Source organism: Serinus canaria, chromosome 3 (assembly GCF_022539315.1).
Source record: "Serinus canaria isolate serCan28SL12 chromosome 3, serCan2020, whole genome shotgun sequence".
NCBI classification, from domain to species: domain Eukaryota; kingdom Metazoa; phylum Chordata; class Aves; order Passeriformes; family Fringillidae; genus Serinus; species Serinus canaria.
The window spans coordinates 4,495,434-4,517,247 of record NC_066316.1 but is presented as its reverse complement, the minus strand read 5'-3'; the positions used below and the strand labels follow the sequence as shown (position 1 = coordinate 4,517,247).

Below are 21,814 nucleotides of genomic sequence, written 5' to 3'. Positions count from 1 at the left end.
GGCAACTAACTGGTAATTATCAATAAAAATATGTACTTAGTGTCAGTTTCCTGGAAACCTATTCTGGATGTGATGTTTCAAACAAGTTCTGAAAATACAAACCAACTCATGTGACTCATAAACAACAACTTCAGAACTGCATTTTTTTTTCTTTCCTTTTGCTGTGCTGATATTTGAAAATTACTGAGCAGAGAACAAGCCTGTTATGACCATTTTTCTATCTGAAGGGTGTTATTCTGAGTCTGGAGGTTTATAATCCACAGGAGAAAGCAACATTGAACTAATATTAGGATTGCATAATGTGAGCGTGACAAGACCTCTATGGGGATGCTGCTGCTGTCCCCAAAAGGGGTGCCACAAGTGGGCAGATATTCAGGTGAAGATGCTCCTGGTGGGAAATCAGGAGGGAATGTTCTCCAGGTGTATTAAATCTTGTGTGCAGTACAGCAGGAGCTCTCCCACAGGGAAACGTTTGACAGACTTAACCAGGATCTCTGTGCTGAGGAGGTGGATTCAGTTCTGAATTTGCTGCTGTAATTATTCACAAATCATGAGTCTTGCTGCTGCTGATCTTATCAACGTTGTGGTGGTGAAAAGCATCTTCTCTGAGACTTAGCACTTCCTTAGCCAGGTGAATGTAGGACTGGAAGCAAAATCTCTATTCCTTATGCCATATTAGCCAGAAAGGGAGAGCAAGCTGCTTCCAGCTTTTATGGGGAAAGAGCTCTGAAGCCTGTTGATGATTTGTTTTATTCCTTAATTACTGTCGTTCTGCTTTGGTTCATTGGCAAGCTGTGTTCACTTTATTTACAATGTTTTTATAAAAAATGAGTATGTTTCACACTTGTGTACTTGAGATACACCATTTGCCAACAGCAGAAAAATCAAAATTGCTTCTGGTGCTGCTCTTCCCTCAGCCACTCTTGGAGCATTGCAGCAGTAGAAAAACAAGTCTCTCTGGGTAACTTCATTATGTAACTCAATTTTACCTTGTTCTTTTTCCCCAGTTGCTCCCTCCCTCTACTCCCTGATCTGACTCTCTACAGAAATACAATGTTTATTTGTTTAAGATGGTGCCCTGAGATGTTTACCTTGAACTGTGCTGGATGTCACCAGCTATCCTGCAGAGTTAATATTAGTTTTTGTGTCTGTCTTCATGTGGCCCCTCTGAAGGAGGATCCTGAAGTCTCTAGAGAGAATCACTTGGAGAAGTCCCTGGGTTTGGTCTGTCAGCCTTTTGCTCTCCAGCTGATTTACTGTAGTCACTCTGTGACTGGATGAGAAGCTTTCTTTTCAAAGCTGGTTTTCTTGGAGATGTTTTTTCCCTGGCTGGGGTGAAACAGCTGCCTGGGCTCATCTGTAATGAATGCTCTGCTTGTGTATCTTCATTGCTTTCCACTGGTGTTCACATTTGTGCTCTGCTCTTGTGATGCTCTCGGCTCTTCCTGCTGCTAAAGGAACAAGGGAAATCAGTCATCCAAGTGTTCACAACTTCATGGGGGGGTGGGGGGAAGGCAGAGTTTTTAATTTAGGAAAAAAAAATCAGGCATTGAATTTAATTAATGCCCAATTTAAAGCTGGAAAGCTGATACTCAGTTTGAGCAGGAACTCCCAATGGACATTCTGGTGGGAGAGGATCCTGGGCAAGGAGTTTTTTTTCCCTTTTTTACTCTCTAGAGCTGTAGAATTTTAATATGTGCTAAAAACCAAACCCATTTGGAGAAAAATCCCAATCCATTCCTGTTTGCAGATCTCCCAGCAATTGTTTAATGATGTTTCATTCATCATACTTCTGGATCTGAGCTGGTTTGGTGTACCATGGAGGAGCTCACCTGAAACCATCACACTCCATAAATGCTGATCCTGAGCCTCTGTCCCTGCTCACCGTGTAATAAAAACCCTTCCCTGAAATTAGATTTTAATGTCAGTGCTAGGAACTTTTCAGGCAGCACAATTCTACCCACCCTGTTGGTCTGGATAGGGTTAAAATAATCTTTAATTTTAGATGGTTGGTGATTTGCAGGGTAAATTTCAAGAGTTTAGGAAAATGCTTAGCTGGGTATTCTAGGAGGAGTGGAGAAAAGCAGCTGCCTACTTCCAGTCTCAGATCTCCCTGATCTGCTCTGCTTGTCCAGGCTGTGGATCCAGGAGCAGGAGCCTGGAAACTGAGGTCTTCCTTGGCAGTCAGAGGGATGCAGAGCTCCTTTGTTGGAGTGAAGACTCCCAGCAAACTGCAAATTCAGCCTCCTTTTGGAGGTGAATCTGTTCAACCTGCAGCAAATCAGTTTTCCAGGAGGTAACACCTGTAACCTGTCTCTGGTTGGGAATACACACAGAGATGGAATTTTGCTGCTGGTGCAGATTTCTGTGCTGCTCCCTGCTTTGCTTGAGCAGTGTCACTCCACCTCAGGGATGGGAAAACATCTTTGCTGTTCATCACAAACATCACTGCTTGTGTCTACCTGTGTTTTAAAAAGCCTTGATCGGGATATGATCAAGATCTAATGGATTTCTGTGTTTTCCAGATTTCTGTCTTGTCCCTCTCACACAACACTTGAATGGTTTTGTGTCAAGTTCAGCTGCCAGGACCTGCTGCTACCCAGCCTGAGGGGGGGGATTGATGCTCTTACTGCTGTCTGTGATGTCCTAAATGCCAAATCAGCAGCAATGCAGTGCAACTTCCAAAACCAGAGTTCATATTTGCTTTTTGGCATTGTAAAAAATGGGAGCTGAAATTGAGAGCCATGAAGGGACTACCTAAATTTGGAATGAGGACTTACACAAAATTTGGTAAGCACTTGTTTTTAAAATTCCTGGTGCAAGTGTGAATTAAAAAGGAAGATAATTTTGGTGAGTAGTTACACATGGATTATTCCCATGTGTATGTGGAGGAGCTAGGGCACAGAGCAGCATCAGTGCAGTCTCTCATGGCAAATTTGTGATGGAGCTGAGAGGCAGTGTGGGAGTGTTGATATCCAGTCCTCTGCTAATCCTTGGAACAGAGTTTCTTCCTGTAAATTGCTGGGGCTCTGTGCATTGGTTAACTAATGTCAGTGAAGCACTGCCCAGAATTTCAGGGTGTATTATGTGCTTATTTAATTTCCAGTAACTGCTTTTGGCCTGCTGCAAGCCCTACAGCTGCATTATTGTATCAGCTGATTCCTCTGGCCCAGATGGAGCTGTTGCTTTCTGCCAGGTCCAGAAGAAATCCATCTTTCTAATCTCAAAATGTTCAAGAGTACAATGAAAAAAAAACCAAATAGGCTAGAGTCAGTCAGGACCTCATTCTGCTTTATCAACATGAATTCCTACTTACCAAGAAGCAGATAGTAAAATTAACAAATAGACAGAGAATTAGGATGTGCTATAGTTTCCATTTGTAAATTAGTACTGAGGGGAGCTGATTGGCTCAATTGCACAGAAATTCTGGTGCTGATTCTGGACTCAAGTTGTTCCCTGTTCTCTTCACCACTCTGCTCTTTGCTCTTCTGGTCCTGTAGTTTAAAACAAAATAAAACTGTTCAACTTTCCTTGTTAGTAGCTATAAAATACAAATATGCCCTTTGTAGTTCTAGCACCAGAAGTGAAGCAGTTGTTATATGCCAGCTGTCATTTTGTTGTTGTTGTTAAGTGCTAGCATTAATAATAATTAATTGGATAATTACATAGAAATTTTTGTTCTGGATCATGTCCATATGGATAGCATGGGCAGAAAATGCAGTGTGGAGTGGAACATACAAGCAATTAATTGTTTCAGTGAGTACTTGTGAACAAGGTCAGCTCAGCAGGCCTCCAGGAAATCTCTTCTGAAATGTGATGCTGTCTTCATTATCCTTTTAGAGGGTGTTGGTGTAGGACCAGAACAGCCGCAGGGTTTCTCTGCCATGCGCTCTGACTACAGACAGCAAATTTTGGAGGGCTGGTAGACCCAGAGATGAGCATTAAAATACCTAAGACCTGCAGTATTGTGTTAGAACGGTGTATTATTCTCATTTGAAAGCTGCTGTTTTGCCTGAGTTTAGTCACAGTTATGCAGGCTAACAAAAATCTCTTCACCTTGCTGTCTGGTTTAATATTTTATCTAATATCAAATGGAATGTTTCTGGTTTGGAATAATAGGAGCATGTGGAAAGCTGACAACCTTGGAATTTACTGTCACATGTTCTGAGAAATGCTAAATATTTTGCTTGCTGTTAAATAGAATTAAAAATCATCTTGAGTTTTGTAGTTGTCAGACATGCAAGCCATGCCTGCTGGAGACCTGGGGGTTGCCAAGTCTGGAGCACATGGGGCTTAGATGTGAAGCAGTGTGGTGGTGGCAGAGGTGTCTGGGACTTAAAATGTCCCCTGGCCATGTGGGATTGATGTGGGGGAGGATGCTGGAGTTCTGGGATGGTGCTGGGACCTGTGCTGAAAATCCTTCTTGCTGGAGACCTGCCCAATGCCTTTGCTCTGAGGAAACCACTCTGTGTTATTAGCTCAGCTCTTCCTAATTATCCTCCCAAATGGAGATAAAAAATGAACTTAATGGCTTTAGCTGGAGTCCTGCATGGAAATTTGTCTTCTCCCAAGGGGCTCAAGTCACTGGGAATGTGACTCCTGAAGAAAGGCCTAAAAGAGGTCTCTGTTACCATGGGGTTTGAAAATAGAACTTCCTGAAATTCTCTAAGTGTTTTTCCAGCTGATGTGGCTTTTCAGAAGGATGACCTTCACCTTGATGGATGGCTGAGTGCAGAGTCCAGGTGCCTTCAGTGGGATTGTGCCTGTGCATGTCTTCCTGGCTTGTTATGGGAAACACTTCTCTCACTCCTTTGGCCTGTTTTAATCACAGTGTGTGCTTTGAGACGTGGGACACTGGACGGAAATAGAATATTCTTTGTTCTGGGCCAGGTGATCTGTGCTGCCTATCCCAGTGTTTCCAGTGATAGCAGGAATGGATGTGCCAGGGCACTGAAGGCAGGGACTGTGCAGCCTCTTGGGTTATGTGGGGTACTATCCAGGGCAGCCAAGTGTTTGTTTGCAGGGTGGTTTTCCTGGCTCACACCTGTTTATTGTGGCTGTTGTTAGAGAGGACCTCAGAGGACAAAGTGGGAAAGGACAAAGAGTTTGTAGTCAATTATGTGGTGCCAATGAAGTTATACCTGGTATGCAGCAAGTGTTAATTTTGAACAGCTGTCTTTAGGTGGGAATAAGTTCTCTGATCCACACTCTCAAAATACAGAATGGGCATGTTGTGCTGGTCACAAGATTGGGCAAATCCTCCCATGGAAGCTGGTGTAGAAAGGGACACAGGTGCCCCAGGCTGTCTGAGGGTGGAACACACAGTCCATTTCCAGGGAGTGTTGATGCCACTTGTTTGGAGCTCTGTGGTTGGTAACCCTGTTCTCAGCCTGCCTCCCTGCTCTTAGTGGATCAGCAGGGAACGTGAGTGGCTTTTGGAATTCAGCTCAAGGTCACCTCTAAATACAGGAGAACAAAAGGGAAGGACTCTGGTACATTACCCCCTAGGAAAGAGCAGAGTATCCTCTGTATGGCTTTTATGCAGAGCTCCTGGGATTTGCTGAACAGGAAGGAATTAGGTAAAGTACTCTAAATGCTAGATAAAAGAAAATATTAGTTCTGGTTCTGTAACCAGCTCAAAAAGCAGAGAATGTGATGGGCAGGACAACCAGGTGCTTCTATTTTTGTTGGTGATTCTGTGCCTCTGCAAGAGAGGGAAGAGCAGCTGTTTTGACACCAGCAGACACTGAAATCCAGGAGCACTTTTGTGTCCTGGCTCCATTCCAGCTTGACAGGAAGCAAGATCCTCTGGTGGCAATTTAAGTTGAAGTTTTGGTTATTTTATACCACTGTAATGTGGCAGAGTGACTGAATGACAAAGAAATTCTGTCTTGATGACATTTAAACTGTCTAGTGATGAATAAAAAATAAAGAAAACCTCTTTCCTGAGGTTTTCAAATCATATGGGTCTGGATGAAAAGATTTTTTTAAGAAAGGTTAAAAATTAAATTCCTCTGGGAGAAGGATTTGTAACTTAAGAAATTATGCCAAGAGGGCTGTTGTTCTACCAAATAACTTGTGATGTGTTGTAGTTGCTGAATAAAAAAAAAGGTCTAGAAAGGGAGGTTCGTTTTAGCTAACTGTGGGGAATGTGGTTTTTAAATGTTTTCAGGCACACCGATAATATTTAATTCACTAATGACTCAGTGATAGCATCTTGATTGACTGAATTGCTAATTAAACATTTGTGACAATACTTGATTTTTTTTCGGTTTTTTTTTTTTTTGCTCAAGGCCCAAGCCCTCAGTACAAAACTACTCTATAGGAATTTAAACTCTGTTTTAAATAAAGGTTTGTAGCCTTCCATATTGCATTGTTGAGATAATGCCAAAACCCAAAGGCAGGCAGACATCTGAATTTTGGTTTGATGATCTCAGATTGCAGCTGGTCTCATGATTTTTTGGCAGTTGATTAATAAATCGGAACATGAGGGATTATTACTAATCCTCAGTGAAAAGGAGTATTATGAATAATTTCCAGGTATTTCTTATTCTGTTCAAGTTCATTACACACTTTGCTGCTTTGGTGTCTAGCTCTCCTAATTAAAAACACTCTAAAAATAAAACAATTATATTCAAGTAAGGCCATGATATATTTAAGTCTTGCCTTTTTTTTTATCCAACTCAGTGTGATACTGATAACAAATGAGAAAAAGCAGATCCTGAATCAGTGATGGATCATTTCCTGAAGTCTGTCTGTGGAGGCTTTGTATCCTAGCAGGTAGGGATGTAGAATGGAATTCAGACACTCAAGGAAAACAGAACAAGAGTTTTGTTCCAAAACCATGTAACTTGCCCTTGTTTTCAGTGTATTCCTGCAGTAGTTACTTGGGGGTAGTCACAGACCTGTACCGGGCATTTCTCCAGTTAATTTAACTTGTATTGTTTGGTTTCAAGTCCAAAACAAAAAATGGACAGCATTTGGATTTTTTTTCCTTGGGTTCTCCCTGTCTGTAGTTTCTGAAAATTCTTGGCTTGAGGAGCAAAGCTGGATGCATTTGAGATTGGCAGGGTCTTTGGGACTGAGCAAATTCTCCTTAGCTTTCCCTTCAGAACTCTGTAGGGTTTAAGTGGTGCTGAGGAGCCATTTTCCGGCTGACCTGGCGTGTACAGTGTCGTTACTGTCAGGAAAGTTTGGTTTGGAGTGGAGTTCACTCCTGTGCCCTTGCAGAAATGGCCCTGGGAGCAGCCCTGGTTTCATTTTTCCAGCTGTATTTGCCATTTCCAGAGCTTATCCTGAAGTCATGGCTCACCTCTGACTCATCGTGCAGAGGTTCCCTGGAGTCCTGAGTTTTCCTGAGTCAAAACAACCCTTGGGTCCTATCTACAACAGCACAAACTGTCAGTTGTGTAATGATTGACACATTGGGTCAGTGGCAAGCTGAGGATTAAATAAAAAAAAATCATCATCATCACTCAGGGCAATAGGGTATCAGGACACAATGAATCCATTGGGTTTGAGACAGAGATGTCCTAATATTATTATGGAAAATGAGTTGTGAATGAGTCAGGAATTGTTTGGATGCTTGTTTCTCTGCTTTTAAGGTATTATTTTTTAGATATTGCTTTTGCGAAATTATTACAGGCAGACACCTGAAAAGAGGGCTGAAACAGCCAGGAAAATGTGGTGAGGCCCAAAATCTCTGTCAGTGCCACTAATACTGGGCAGACTAAAAAGGTGACACACTCTTGATATTTCTTCAAAATGTATTCCTTTGAAAGGAATGAAAACATCTTTGCCCAAAGATATTTAATACGTGAAATTCTGGGATCATGATGCTGATACAAGGGGTCAATCTTCAGTGGAATGACTTTGAAAAGCCTTTTATTTGTCTTTTCTACAGTATATAAACTTTCTTACTCTATTGATTGTGTTAAAGAACAGAGCTGATTAGAGGCTATTTACACCTCTTCTCATCAGACTCTGGGCCTGCAGTACAGAAATGGGAGTATCCAAGATATCTTTGTTATAAATTCCAAAATTAAACCATGCAAGCATTGGTCTCTAGCTCTTCACTTCACCTTATCCAGAGGTGGAAAAAGCTTCTCCTTGACCAGCTGGCCTGTGTTCCTTTTCCTTGTTCTCCCTGGCACACTTCATTTCTGATTTTTCTCATTTACTGTTCTGGTTCACTGCTGACATCTCATTTCTCCTCTGCTGGAAGAGCAGAGGAGAAATGCTGCATTTCCTCAGTCGCTGGTATAATGTTTTTGGCTCTGTGTAGCTATTTAAAAACAAATAAATTCAAGTGCTTGTATTTGGAGGATTTGATTATTTTGTCATTAAAAAAATATTTTAAATTCATCCTTGTTAATGTGGCTTTGTAGTTCAGTGTTTTTACACTAGATGTCAATCTACTTGCATCTGTAGAAGTTACTATTTTGTGCCTTCTAGATATTTCTCTCAGCAACTCCCCTACAAAAATGCTGCTTTCCATCTGCTTTGCAGGAGAATCAATGCCAGGAGAAAAGGGATGAGTTGAAATATTGATTTTCTTTTGGTAGCTAATGTTGAACAGGACTTTTGCAAATAAGACAGCAGTTTTGGGGTTGTCAAGTGTAATTAAAATCACTTATTTCAGTAAAGCTGGTTGACAGCTTTAATGGGAAATGAAATTTCAGCCAATGTAGAGAAACTTGATCCAGGTCTTATTTCTTAATCTTTTCCCCTCTTTTCAAACACCATTCAGGGTTTGATTGAAATGAGATCTCTGAGTTTAAAAAGCATTTCCCACCTTGCCATTGCAGACCCAGTGTTCCAGTGAATTGTTTAGGAATAAATGGAACTAATTCCTGCTAGGCGTGCAGAATTCAGTGAGTGATGTGGAAGTTTCTTGTCACAGATCAGTTAATAATTGTTATTAACTGCTTTTTAATATATAACTCCTCGTTAAATTAATCTCTTCCCTTGTGTTACAGCTTCAGTTCTGTGATGTCTTCTGCTTCTTCTGAGAGGCTCCAGACTATAAAAGCTTTTTCTTTTCCTAGTCAAGCAGTGTTTAAAACTTGTTTTAATTTGTATTCGTGGAAGATGAACCAAGATGTCTTATGCTGTAATCCTATACTTTATTATTTTTTAATTTTTGGAGTGCATATCAGTGCCTTATTGATACAGTTTTCCAGGATTTTCTTTAATAGATTAAAAATTCCAAACATCATTGAAGAACCAAGCTGACTGGAACTCATTTGTCATTTGGAGAACTATATTATTTAGAAATCAGTTTAAAAAGGGAAAGAATATATTCAACATGGCAGTAAAACAGAAGCCAGACAGAGCATCGTGGCTTGTTAAAAAAAAAAAAAAAGTTATATAAGAATTTTAAATATGCAGAGACTTGAAGAGTTTGTGTTTCTTCATCATGAAGTTGATTTCTGATGAAGAGTGAGACAGGCCTGAATTTCTTTAACTCAATGACTTTAACTTTTTCATTTTTGGGAGTTTTTTTTTTTTTAATTCTAAAATATTAAAAGACTTTTTGGTGTCCTGTCCTACTTGGTAGCTCAAAATGCTTTTGAACTTCTGGAAAATGTAAATTTCTAATTTAGGATTTTTGAATGGTTTACTGAAGTCCTGGGTTTTTGACTGGATGTTCCTGAGAAGTGTATGGGAGAAGGTGACCTTTACAGTTATGCATCATTTATTTTGTGCTATTTCATTTCATAGGGCTGAATATCAGCTCAAGAGACATAAATTTGTTTGAAACAGCTGCTAAAGTGGTGAATGTATATAAAGTAATAATTAATGAAGAATAATTTACTTTACAAAAAAATCCTGTTGATGAGCTGGGATGATTTGTATTCTCTAGCTAGCAACAGTTACTCTGTCTGAAAGAATTTTGCCATAAGGGAAGTGTTTTGCATTCCTTAGCAAACACAGTCTCTTCCAGGATTCACTGAAGTGCCCTGAAGAACTGTAAGTAATAAATAATTGCTTGGTACCTGGAATTTTCTTTGAAACTGGATTTATTTTAAAAACATATCAGGAAAGGGTGCAGTTGGAATGTTGCATAGTAACATCATAGAACAGATTTAGGTCCTCTTTATCACATTTTACATAAAAATCCCCAGCTTTGAGCTCTGTTGCTTTGGAGCAGCCTACAAAATGATTTTTATAGAAGCACAGGAGTGAAAGTGTACCCAGTTTTTTGATTCTCTTCCATGTGTGAGGATGGGGATTGAAAGGCAAGCTTGGTCCTTGTCACCTGTCACTTGGTGTCCCCTCACACACAGGAGCTGTTCTGTCTCTCCCTCCTAGACTCCTCAGCAACCAAGGCACCTCCTCAGGGGGTTTGGGGTGGTGCCCTCATTCTCCATAGACCTTTCCTGCCAACCTGCTGGGGATCAGCTCTGCAGAGAAGATGATCCTAATGAACACCAAAATGTCCCTGACGAGCAGTGCCATGGGGCCAGGAAGGCTGATGGCACCTGGGATGCATTGGAAGAGCATTCCCAAAAGGTCAGGGAGGTAATCCTGCCCCTCTGCCCAGCCCTGGAAGGCATATCTGGAGTGCTGTGTCCAGTTCTTGGATCATCAGGACAGGAGGCAAGGGAGCTCCTGGAGGAGGGCCAGTGATGGCTGTGGAGATGAGGAAGGGCCTGGAGCATCTCTGTGCCCAGGAGCTGAGGGAGCTGGGGCTGCTCAGCCTCCAGGGGGGCCCTCAGCCCTGGGTGTCCCTGTCTGCAGGGACCAGGCTCTGTTCCAAAGGGCCCAGCCATGGCACAAGATGAACAGGCAGGAACTGATTCCACCTGAACAGGAGGAAGAACTTCTTGGAGCAGTTTGTCCAGAGAGGCTGTGAAGTTTCCCTCTCTGGAGATGTTCCAGAACCAGCTGGATACAATCCTGTGCTGTGTGTTCTGGTTGGACTGAGGCACTGAGGTCCCTTTTCGCCTGACCCATCCTGGGATTCCAGTTCTGCCAATGCTGATGCCCATTGTGGCTGTTTGGATCATAAAAGCAGCAGATGTGGAGCTCAGGTGTTGTGGACAGCTGTTGCTCTGCCTTGATCTATGCAGATTTAGGCACACTGGTCTTGTTAATACTCACTCTTTGCCACATTTAAATCTGCTCTAAACCAGTTTCGTAGGCTTCAGCTGTCCTTTTTGCTGAGTTCCTAAGTCAACATTGTGCCACCAAGCAGCAGAATTCTAGTAACATACTGCTGTCACTTAAGGTGTGCAATGCCCTGTAGATATGGCAAGGTAGCCTTGATTTGTAAGGGTGGTGAAGAGAGACAAAAATTTATTCTATTTATCCATAGAACTGAATGGGAAAGCTACTCCTTACTCTGAATTAAGTGCTCCCTGCACCCTCTTTAGTGTTTCTGCTTGGGTCTGGTGTTCAGCCAGGTTTCCATCAGAGTTGTGTGGCTGCTCTGTTTAAATGTGGCAGCTTTGAGCTGCTCATGGTTCATGTTAAAGCTGCAGCCACGCAACCATTTTTGTCCCATGTGCTCATGGTAAATGTAATTGTGTTAAAATTATACATGCAGATAAAGGCCTGAATTGTTTATGCATAGTTTTCTGTTCTGGTAATTGGTTCTCCTTAGGGTTCTCCCTGTTTGTTTTCTAATTAGTCTTGTAAGGGTTGTAAATGTGTTTAGGTAGAATAAAGAGGTTTTCTTTTCTGCCCTGCTGCTTTGGGGTTTGGTCAGTTGCTGTTTTCTGGTTACCCCAGCCATGTGTCTGTTGTATACCTGGGAACAGGTATACAACCTGTTCCCAGGTATACAATCACATCACAAAATGTGTGTGATTTCTTAATAAAATCAGTGGTTTATGTTTTGTGAAAGGTGGGGAATTGTCATCCTTTTACCAGTTCTTGGGAGCCGTCCAGCACTTTGGATCTGTGAGTGCTGTGGGGTTTGGAGAGAATCTGCTCCAGCAACTCAGAGTGCTCATTCTCTATCTCTAAATACAGGGAGAGGAGTCAAAGTTTGATTTAACCAGCACTTACAACTTCATTAGCTGGGCAGGTTTTTCTCTCAGTGTTTTTATCCTTTTGCTGCTGCTGTAGGAGCAAGGCAAAGCAGGAGATATTAATATTTAATGAAATTTTCTGGATCTCAATTGTAATTGTGTTGCTTTTTTAGCTGAAGGTGTCTCTCCTTGAAGTTCCTGCTGGATTTCTTTGTCTGAGAAGCTCAGCCCAGATTTCTCAAGCTGGTAGACTTAATCCTTGAGTTAGTTGTATGGGTGTATTTGTAAGGGATCAGACTCTTGGCTAAAAAATATTTATAAATTAATATACAGGGTAGAAAATTATCGTAGTGGTTAGGTTTCCTAGATGGTTGCTGAACTGCTTCTTAACATACACCTTAAAGGTGAAGGACCCTTAAGAAATGGACCCATCAATACTTAGGAATTTTGGGGCTTTGTCCTCCAGTATTGGGAAAGGTAAGTCATTAAAAATGTCCAACAGTTAAAACTGGGGTGAAAATAATGATTTAAAGCTAAAATTTTAAAGTGGAGTTTTATCCGAGAGGGTTAAAAATTAAAGAAATGTCATAGTGTTTTTCTACATACTGGATCAATATATGGATAAATAAGCAAAATTGCATAAAGAAGAGAAGGTTGTTTCTATTGTGAAGTCAAAGGAGAATGAAGGAACAGAAGGATTTATATCACAATAGTAGATCATATGTCAATAATTGAATCATGAACTTTTTTCTATTGTTTTAGTAAACAATTAAATATGTAGGCAAGCCTCTGTTGTCCTCTACAAAGTTTAAAGCCAAAATTGATGTTTTAATTAAATAAAAATCCTTTTTGCTGCTTTATGTTAGGGGGAAGGTTGTTCTTTGGTAGAGATGCATTTCTTTACTTGCAGGCACCTTCCCAATAACCCTTGTGCTCTTTGTCCTGTAGGAAATGAGCTGGAGAGGCAAGTTCCATGTGGGAATTCTGAGCTTGTAATGCAAGGTTCTGACTTTATTTGGTCCCCACAGACCACACACAGAATTTCATACAAGGGCAGGAGAGTGGTGGATGTAATTTGAATTATTTATTTAATAATTTGTCAAGTTTTGTGGCCACATGCCCTTGATTGCAAAGGAAACTGAGGCAGCAGCTCTGAGTTAGGTCGGTTATGGCATTGTGTGTTTAATGCTTGGAATCAGCATTGCAGGTGTTCACTGGCTAATGAATTCCTAGAAGTCCTTGTTGATGGGGTTCTGACATCTGTTGACTTCTCAGTGCCAGGATTTCCAGTCTCCTGCAGGAGTTTGGTTTGCCTAAATAGAGTGTGTCTGTCCAAGAGGAAATGTTCTCTGGTGATTGGTATCCAAGAGTTTGAGGGATGGCTTGTTTTAAAACTGAATGTCTTTGGAATTGGAAACCTATATGTGGTTGAGAATATATTATATGTGGAGTTGACACAGTCAAATGTGACAACTTTTTATATATTTTTTTACTCTAGGTATAGAAGCAAATTTGCCCTCAATAGGACCTATTCACACAGTAGCAGCAGTTGTGCTGCTTCAGATGTCTTTGCATGTGTGTTTGCTGATGAAAATTCCAGCAGAATAAGCAACCACTCATTTCTCCAAACACAGAAGGATTCAGCATGATGTAAGGAATGGGACTGACTTTGCACTCCTGTCTTAGTGCTGTGCTGAATGAAGTGGCAATTATTCCTGCTTGATGTTATAAAGGGTGAAATGAGGTTTCCGTGCCTTTAGAAAGACTTCCAGCGATTCTTCCTTTTACTGGGACCAGTCTGAGAGCCTGGAATGTGACTCACAGAGGTGATGTGCTCTTGAGGTCCTTCCTGATCTCAGTTTGATGGTAAAATCTGTCAAATCATCATAAATATTCATAAAACTGGGTCCTTATCTCAGAGTGGGAATTCCTGGAGGCTTTTAGTGCCTTTATCTGGAGGCAGATCTGTGGTCAAGCCACTCTCTTCATCCCACACGTGCTCTGTCCTGAATTTCAGTGCAGCTGCTGTGAAGTTCATCTTTAACTGATGTGATTTATATAGTGTTTGGACTGTTTTTTCTGGACAGCCAGGCAGCTTGTTTTTATAAAAAGCATGATGACATGAACAGTTCTGACAAGAATTTTGTGGAATTATTTTTTCACAGCAGCTCCCCCAGTGATACTCTGCTAATGTTTGGAGATTTGCATAATTCCTCCTATGAATTATTACTTTTGTTGTTTTGCTTCAAAGGTCTTAGTGTTGCCAAAAACTGAAAACATATTTTATTCTCTGTGCACATAGAAATGGTCAAATAAACCCTGAGCAAAACCAAAGAGCCTGAGCTTGCCTTTTGAGAGGTTTTATTCTAGGAATGCCTCTGTGTGTTCTGTGCAAGGGCTTCAGCTCCCTGCCTTTGGAAATCTATCAGTGAAAGCACCAAGGAGCTTCAAGTTGACTATGAAATGAGGTGAGGGCCTTTCTGAAATACTTAAATTTCAGTAAAATGAAAATACATAAATTTCAGTAAAATGAGCCACTAGTCAGATTTGTGGTTTTCAAGGATTTTTTTTCGGAGTTCTCAATTGACATCCCAACCCATGTATTTCCTGCAGCAGCCAGACTCCATGGGAAAGCCACAGGAACAACTTCAGAAAGAGGAAAGGGAAAAAAAGAAAATGGCATAAATTACAGAAAACAAATGAGATGTTTGATACTTCTTGACAGACCCTGAAGCTTGAAGGAAAAATGGAAAAAATCCAGGGAGATGGAGTTTAGGAATATATTTATGCTTTGCCAATAATTCTCTTGTTACCAAGCATCTCACAAAGTATCAAAACCTGCTGTATATTAAGGAATTATGAAGCATAAACAACAAAATAAACAATTTCTGCAGGACAAGGTACTTATGAATAGTTATTAACAAGACCTATTTGGGAATACTTACACAGTATGAAATAGTCTTCCAAAGATGGTTTCTTTTGATTTTTCAGTATTTCTTCTGTAGTTGTAGTTCTTTAAGTTTTGTAAAAGCAGACATCAAGTCTATTTCCCTGTCCTTAGTAAGTGTTGACTTTAGTAGATACAAGATGCTGTTGACTTCTTTAGAAATAAGGTACTGCCTTTAGGAGAACACTACTTTTTACTGAATTTTTTTTTTTTTTTTTTTTTTTTTTTTTTTTTTTTTTTTTTTTTTGAGTCTGAAGCTCTCATTACCAAAATCTTGTACTGTTAAGGGGCAGATTTGGAATGAGCAGGAAAATGTCCAAACCCATGGGAAATGTTGGTGGAAAGATGAAGCCAGTTACCCTCAATTATAATAAAATCACTCTGGTGATTTTGGTAACTTCAAGTAGGAAGTTCCAGAGCTGCCTTGGGAAGGTGAGATTTCAGTATTTCCAGTGTGGCTTCATTTTGTAGGAAAAAAGATTCAAAGAAATCTATTTCTTGATTCATTCACTTTATCACTGTTGCAGATAAACAGGAGAATGGTTTTAGGTAAATACTCTGAAAATGAGTATTTGAATAAAAGGATGATGTAGTACAACACTGAAGAGCAAGCACATATATCAGATCTCATTTCAGTACGTATTAAAAGCCTTGTTTAACAATTTTTTTGCACAAAGAAACATTGAACAGGGATACTTGTTCATGCTCTGATGGCTTCCTTAAATAGCTGGGAGCTTTAAGTGTGTTTATTTTTCCTCAGTGAGTATATCCATAGTGACAGATCATGGACCCCAGGATGGGCTTTGCCCTTGGCGTGCTGTGGTGAAAAAGTCTTTTCTATCTATTTTTTTTTTTTTTAAATATTAATAGAAAGTATAAAGCCCAACAATTAGAGATGTTGCAGTGTAGATTTTGAGGAAATCAAGTAGCCTTAGCTGAGTTATATTTGTTTTTTATTTGATATCTTAGCTGATCTATCCAGCATCCCTCTTGTTGGAGCGGTTTGGGATCAGGGCCTGAATGGCTTCATTGGGGGATGTGTTTAATACCTGCCTGCAGAGAGTGAAAGGATAACTTCATGGAACTGGGAAAGCCAGGGAGAAATGAAATTGAGATTAGATCTGCCAGAAATGGTATTTTGAATACAGGTGAAGTCATAAGAAAAACATAGTAAAGAAGCAATGTGTTGAAGAAAGTTATTTTCTTACTGTAAGTGGAACACAATTGCTTGGGATGTGCCTGTGGAAAGGGGTGTTTGCTTCCATAGGGTCCCTGAGGGACAGCCTGGCACATCCCATCCTGGAGACCCTCCCGCCTCAGACTGTTGTGTCTAGAGCTTTACCTCAAGGCAAAGCAGACAGAGGGTCTTGTGGGGTGTATGATGGAAACCATAAATAATGCATATCCTAGTCCTTCCTCTGCTTTCCAGGGAATATTGTGTGTGCATCCTGTGGATGACAGGTGCAGTGCTCCCTGCCTTGTAAACACACCCGGCTGGATGCAACTCCATGCTCTGGTGTGCTGGAAATCACAAGGAGCACTTGTAAAATCAAGAACAGAATCCCTGCAATATCCTTATGTTAATTTTTGCTTTCTGCTTGTTGGAGCTATATCTGTAATAAAAAAAAATAGAGCATTATGAAAATAAGTCTTGATAAAGCTCAAATTTTCTCAGCTTCTAAATTTTAAGCAGACTATTAGCTAGTGGAATCCACTTGGTGTTTTCCTGAACACTTGTGCTCTCTAATATTATGTATTTAAAACATTTTCTTGTTGCTCTTATGTTCTGAAATGTCTACTATGTTACATCACAGTTGCTTTAAAAGAAGCAGTTGGAGATGAAAGGTTAAGAGGTGGGGGTGTAACTGCTTCCTTGGAAAGTGTGCAATTTAAATTAAAAAATTAGATCACATAGTGTAAAATTGGGGAAAAAATAGAGCTGAGCTGGCTGAATGCTTAACAAACAAAAAAATTCAAAACTCTTTTGCAAGCTAAGAATAAAAAGAAACCCAAAGTTCTTAGCTGTAGGCCAACCTTGTTAGCTTGTGAAATATTCCAACAGAGGCATTCTAGGAAAAGATAAATTTATGTGCAGTCACTGCAACACTGAACATGTTAAATATTGGCCCTCAGACTTGCTCAGAGCTCTACAGGATGATGCTTTAAAAGTGTTGATACTTTCCTTTAAGATCTTTGTGATTGGAAATGGCAACTTCTCTGTGAGTCTTCTAACTCTTTTATTTTTTCAGTCCTTTAACTATGCAAAGAGATCTGTGAAGTAAGAGGGACTTTTGACGAAAATAGAATCCCAGTCCTTGAAGGAATTCACTCCAGTTTGGCCCAGCATTATTTTTAGTTCTTGCATAATAATAAACTATTCTTCAGTGTAAGTGTCTCCTGTGAGGAGATGCAGCAACTGTGGAACTGTGGGTGTTGTTCCTTGTGGCTTTTGTGTCCGGCTGAGCCTTGGGACTGCACAACAGGGAAGTGTTGTCTTTCAGATTCCTGACTGTGTTGGTCAGCTGGACTCTGGGTCTTGGATTTCTGCCAGGCTGTGTAAGGACTTGGGTTTGAAGTGAAGCTGAGCTGGTCAAGTGTGGTGATTCATTCTGACTCTGAAATGGCCAGTGTAAGGGTTTAATGAACATTGTGATGGGCAAAGCTGGGCAGAGGCTGAAGTCCTTTAGTCTTTGATCAATCGTACATGGGTGATGGGTGCTGAGCATTTAGAAAGAGCTTTTCTTTTATTGGTGCCCTAACAGCAACAGTTCCTCCTCATTGAAGCTTCCTGTGGCCTTGGCTTTAATAGATGTGGAATGGTAGAGAACCTTGAGTGGTGTTCTGTGCAGTGGGTGGGGTTAGCCAAAATTCCCAGTCAGCCTGGGGAGCCAAGGTCCCTGTAGGGGCAGACAGAGTCCAGGGAGAAAACACAATGGGCCTTTTGGCTGCTGCTGGCTTCCTGGGGTGTTTACTGCTCTGGGAGACAGGACACAAGCTTAACTGGAAATTCCCTTTGTCTCCTGCTTTTCTGTAGGTCAGTGTGGATATAAAAGCTTTGAGTTACTGGAATGGCTGAATTTGGGTTTACTTTTCACTCACTTCTTTACTTTGGAACAAATGACTGCCGTGTTGCTGAGATTTTTCTGATAAGATCTCTGAAAGAAGCCAAAAGTGACTTGCCTAACATGGCCTAAACAAAGAGTTATGCTGATAAGTTTTAATAAAAATATACTTATGATCTCATGTTGAAATTATTAAATCCTCCTTGAAGGTTACCAAGATGATTAACAGGAAAATGCACAACAGATCTTGGCATTGTACATGACAAAATCAGAACAACTCCAGGCTTGTTTTCTATCATTGGGGGATAATTCCTTCTCTTTAAAGTAATAGGTGAGGGCATTTAACATGGGTCAGATACCAGTGTCAGAGCGGATTTGAGGCACATAGAGCCAAATTCTCCTCTGATGCAAACTGGCCATGATCACCTCTACATTAAAAAACCCTTGCCAATACCATACAGAATGTGATGATTAACACATAAGTCACTTTTCTCAAGTTTATAAATAGAAATTCACCACCAAAATGTGTATTTGAGGCTTACTCAGGGCTGTGTCCCACAATATCTGTAAAATCTCAGATCCTGCTAATCTGCCCTTGCTGTCGACATCCTTTCCAATATACCTCGAGGAAAAGCTCATTGTGCATTCCCAAGGGAAATGCTGCCCCTGAGTGCAGCAAGGAAGGAAGAAATATAAACAAATTAACAACATTCATCTGACAGCTGTGTTTAAAAACAGAGTCAAACACCACTTTTGATTAACTACCTTTCTCTTCTTCCTCAAACACTTGCAGACCTTGTGTTGAATCCCCAATGGGCCAAGGCATTCCTGCTGTTGGGATGCACAGGGCAGGCTCCCACACAGCTCCAGGCTGCAGCTCTATTCTGGGCCACCATGCCCACGCCTCAGCAGGTCCCTTCATTTCCAGCCACCCACTGCTTGGTCTGTATCCTTCAATCCTGCTGCTTCTGCTTCCTTTAATCCTCTGGAGTAACCCCTCACTTGGCTTGGATGTGCTGGGCTCTGGTGGGGCCATCCTAATAATGGGGTTAAAATTCCTCTCCCTTGCAGTTTGCCTTGTTCTCAAATCCAAGTATTCCCAACACACTTCTTTGCCAGGGTTTTTATTTTTCCTGCTACTTTTTCTCAACAAGAAACCCTGTAAATTTTCTTTACAATTACCTTTTTCCTGGCAGGAGGAGCAGAGGTGCATGGACAATAGGAATGGCTCTGCAGTAAACTGAGGAGGCAAAGGTGGGAGGTGTCTTTATGCAGAGGAATTTCGGGTTTATAAAAACAAATGTTCCTTGCCCTAAAGATTACAGAGCAAAGCTTGAAAACCGTGGCTGAAGTTCTTTCCAAAATCTCAGAAGCCAGACAGCTGTGAGAGAGAATTCCACATTTCTTCTGCAAACGTTGAAATATCAGCATTTATGAAAATTGGACAGTGCTGGCAGAAAGCAAAAATATTTTTGGCGGGATTTTATAAATATTTTCAAGCCTGGTCTATATGCTGTCACAGATGTAAATATGGTCTTCAAAAAGTAATGTTCTCTGCAGTATTTGTCCTAAACAATGGGAAATAAAGTGTAAACAAACCAGTGCCATAATTTTCTCTTCCTCTAAATAAAAGCACAGTTTTCTCCTGTTCCACTTAGGTGACACTGTGCTTGAGGTGAAGAGAGAGGAACATATTCTTAACCTGTGCCTAGTTCCCCATGTATTAATGCTAGAGGGCATTTCCACGTCCTCCTAGCACCACAGACTGTGAATTGCTCCAGTATCAGGATAAAAGTTTGTCTTTTTGCATGTAAAAAAGGAACTATTGCAGGAGTAGTTTTCATATTGTAAAGAAATACTTGAGAGAATAATGCCAAGCAAGCTGTTTATTTTAGAGAGATCTGTTTTGTAGCAGAGATTGGAGTTAAAAAATAAATATTGTTCTGGAAATCGGAAAGTTACTCTGTTATTGTAGTATTTCAAGCACAGTGAGTTTTAGGGCTGTGCCAGTGCTATTAATTATTGTTATTATTATTAATGATGGCACTTAGTTCTGTGCTTTAGTTGACAAGATGGTGTTTGGTCAAAGGTTGGAATCTGTCTGGGAGGTCTTTTCCAGCATTGGGTTCTGTGATTATCCTGTGTTACAGAGAGGTAACTCCTTAAATGACTTTTCCAGGGAGCTCTCCAGATACCTGGCCAGGCTCCATTCTGCCAAGTTAACAGGTAGGAGTGTTTTCCTGCTTGGAATGCTGTGCACAGCTAGGCTGTTTCCACAGGGATATAAACTGGGATGGTGAAACCCAGCTCTTTGGATGTTGTTTTCCAAGAACATGTGGAGTGGGAAGGGCTCTGTTTCCTGGGTGTCAAGGCAGTGTCTCTTAGCAAGGTTGGTTATAGTTGATGAAAGGAGAGCAGGGAAAGAATGACAGATGAAATTGTTCAAAGCTCCTAGGAGTATCCCCCATGAACATGGGGATAGGGAAGCTGTGTGGTTTGGTTGGGAAGCTGTTTTAGGAGCACTGGCTTCTCCCCGGGACAGGGAGGTTGTGTAACTCAGTAATCCAGTGGGATCAGAGCATGGCCAAGAGTGACCTCATGGATAGGCAGTGCTTGGGTTAGGAAGGAGCTGTTTGCAAGGGAATGGAGACAAGGACAGGACAAGGGGGAAGGGCTTGAAACTGATACAAGGCAGGGTTGGGTGGGATATTAGGGTGGAATTTTTCTCTGGGAGGGTGGGGAGGCCCTGGCACAGGTTGCCCAGAGAAGCTGTGGCAGCCCCATCCCTGGCAGTGTCCAAGGCCAGGTTGGATGGGGTTTGGAGCAACCTGGGGTTATGGAAGGTGTCCCTGCCATGGCAGAGGGTGAAACTGGATGGGTTTTAAGGTCCCTCCCAACCCAAACCATTCCATGAATTCAAACATGGTCAGAAATGGCTATTCAGAGGTTACCTCTTGTTCTGGATTCATTGGAGCAGTCACTTTGGGAATAAATCCTTTAAAACAAGAGTAACCTGTGTGGTGTCTTCTCAGCAATGTCCTCGTTTGCTTCAGATGAGTGAGGGGGAGGGAGTCTTTGCACTCCTGAGAAGTGGGAAGGAGCAGTGAATTTTAACATGGATGCTATAAATGACAAGCTAAGACTCCAAATGCAAGTAATTGTAGCTCATGTCTACACACATGAAGAGATCTGAGGTGAATGGGAACTGAGAAGGCTGAGGAGGAGAGTACGGAACCTTTTCTTCACTGTTGAAGAAAAGAAATACCCTTGGTAGTGATGAGATTGGATATGACATTTTAACTTCTAGGAAATACTGATTTTCTGCTTTCTTAGCTTGTAAAAAATGTGCTTCTTCATAGTGCTGGTGGCTGGGCTGTCACTTGAGCAGAGAGAGGCAGATGGCTGAGGAAAGTCCCCTCAATGCAGAGCTGAGCCCCAAAGTAATGCAATTCCCAGATATTGCCTCCTCCCCTCCCTGCTGCATTAAATAAGAAATAACACACACATCCTGTAAAGAGTTTCCATGGAGCTGGGTTGCTCTGACTGGATTTTCATCATTTGTGCTTCATCCTTATTCATGTGAAAGAGGGTATGTGGAGCTGAGAGCGGATTGTTTGCTCTGGTCAGAGTTTGTAGGTACTTTTTCACCCAGCAGAACTTGGGAGTTGGAAGCACCCAGGGATGAATTTTTGTTGTGAAGGCTGGACAAGGAATATGTTCCTTTTGGTTTTTTCCAGGATAAGCTTCAAAATGGGAAGACAAAAGGAAATAGTGAACAAACTATCACATTACTTAAAAAGCAATTTCTACTATTTTCAGGAGAGTAA

At 41.1% G+C, this 21,814-nt stretch overlaps 1 protein-coding gene across 4 annotated transcripts in view; it reads left to right on the top strand.

The window, feature by feature from the left end:
• The window catches only part of ACYP2 (acylphosphatase 2), a 32,910-nt gene that overhangs the window by 8,766 nt on the left and 2,330 nt on the right, over positions 1–21,814 (top strand). The window contains exon 4 of one of the 4 annotated variants that reach the window (XM_050972342.1): positions 13,477–13,642. The exons of the other annotated variants lie outside the window; for them this stretch is intronic. Coding sequence (XP_050828299.1) covers positions 13,477–13,627 — 151 coding nt within the window. The 3' untranslated portion in view covers positions 13,628–13,642. Of the gene's footprint in view, positions 1–13,476; positions 13,643–21,814 lie in introns of those variants that run through there. 4 annotated transcript variants of the gene reach the window in all.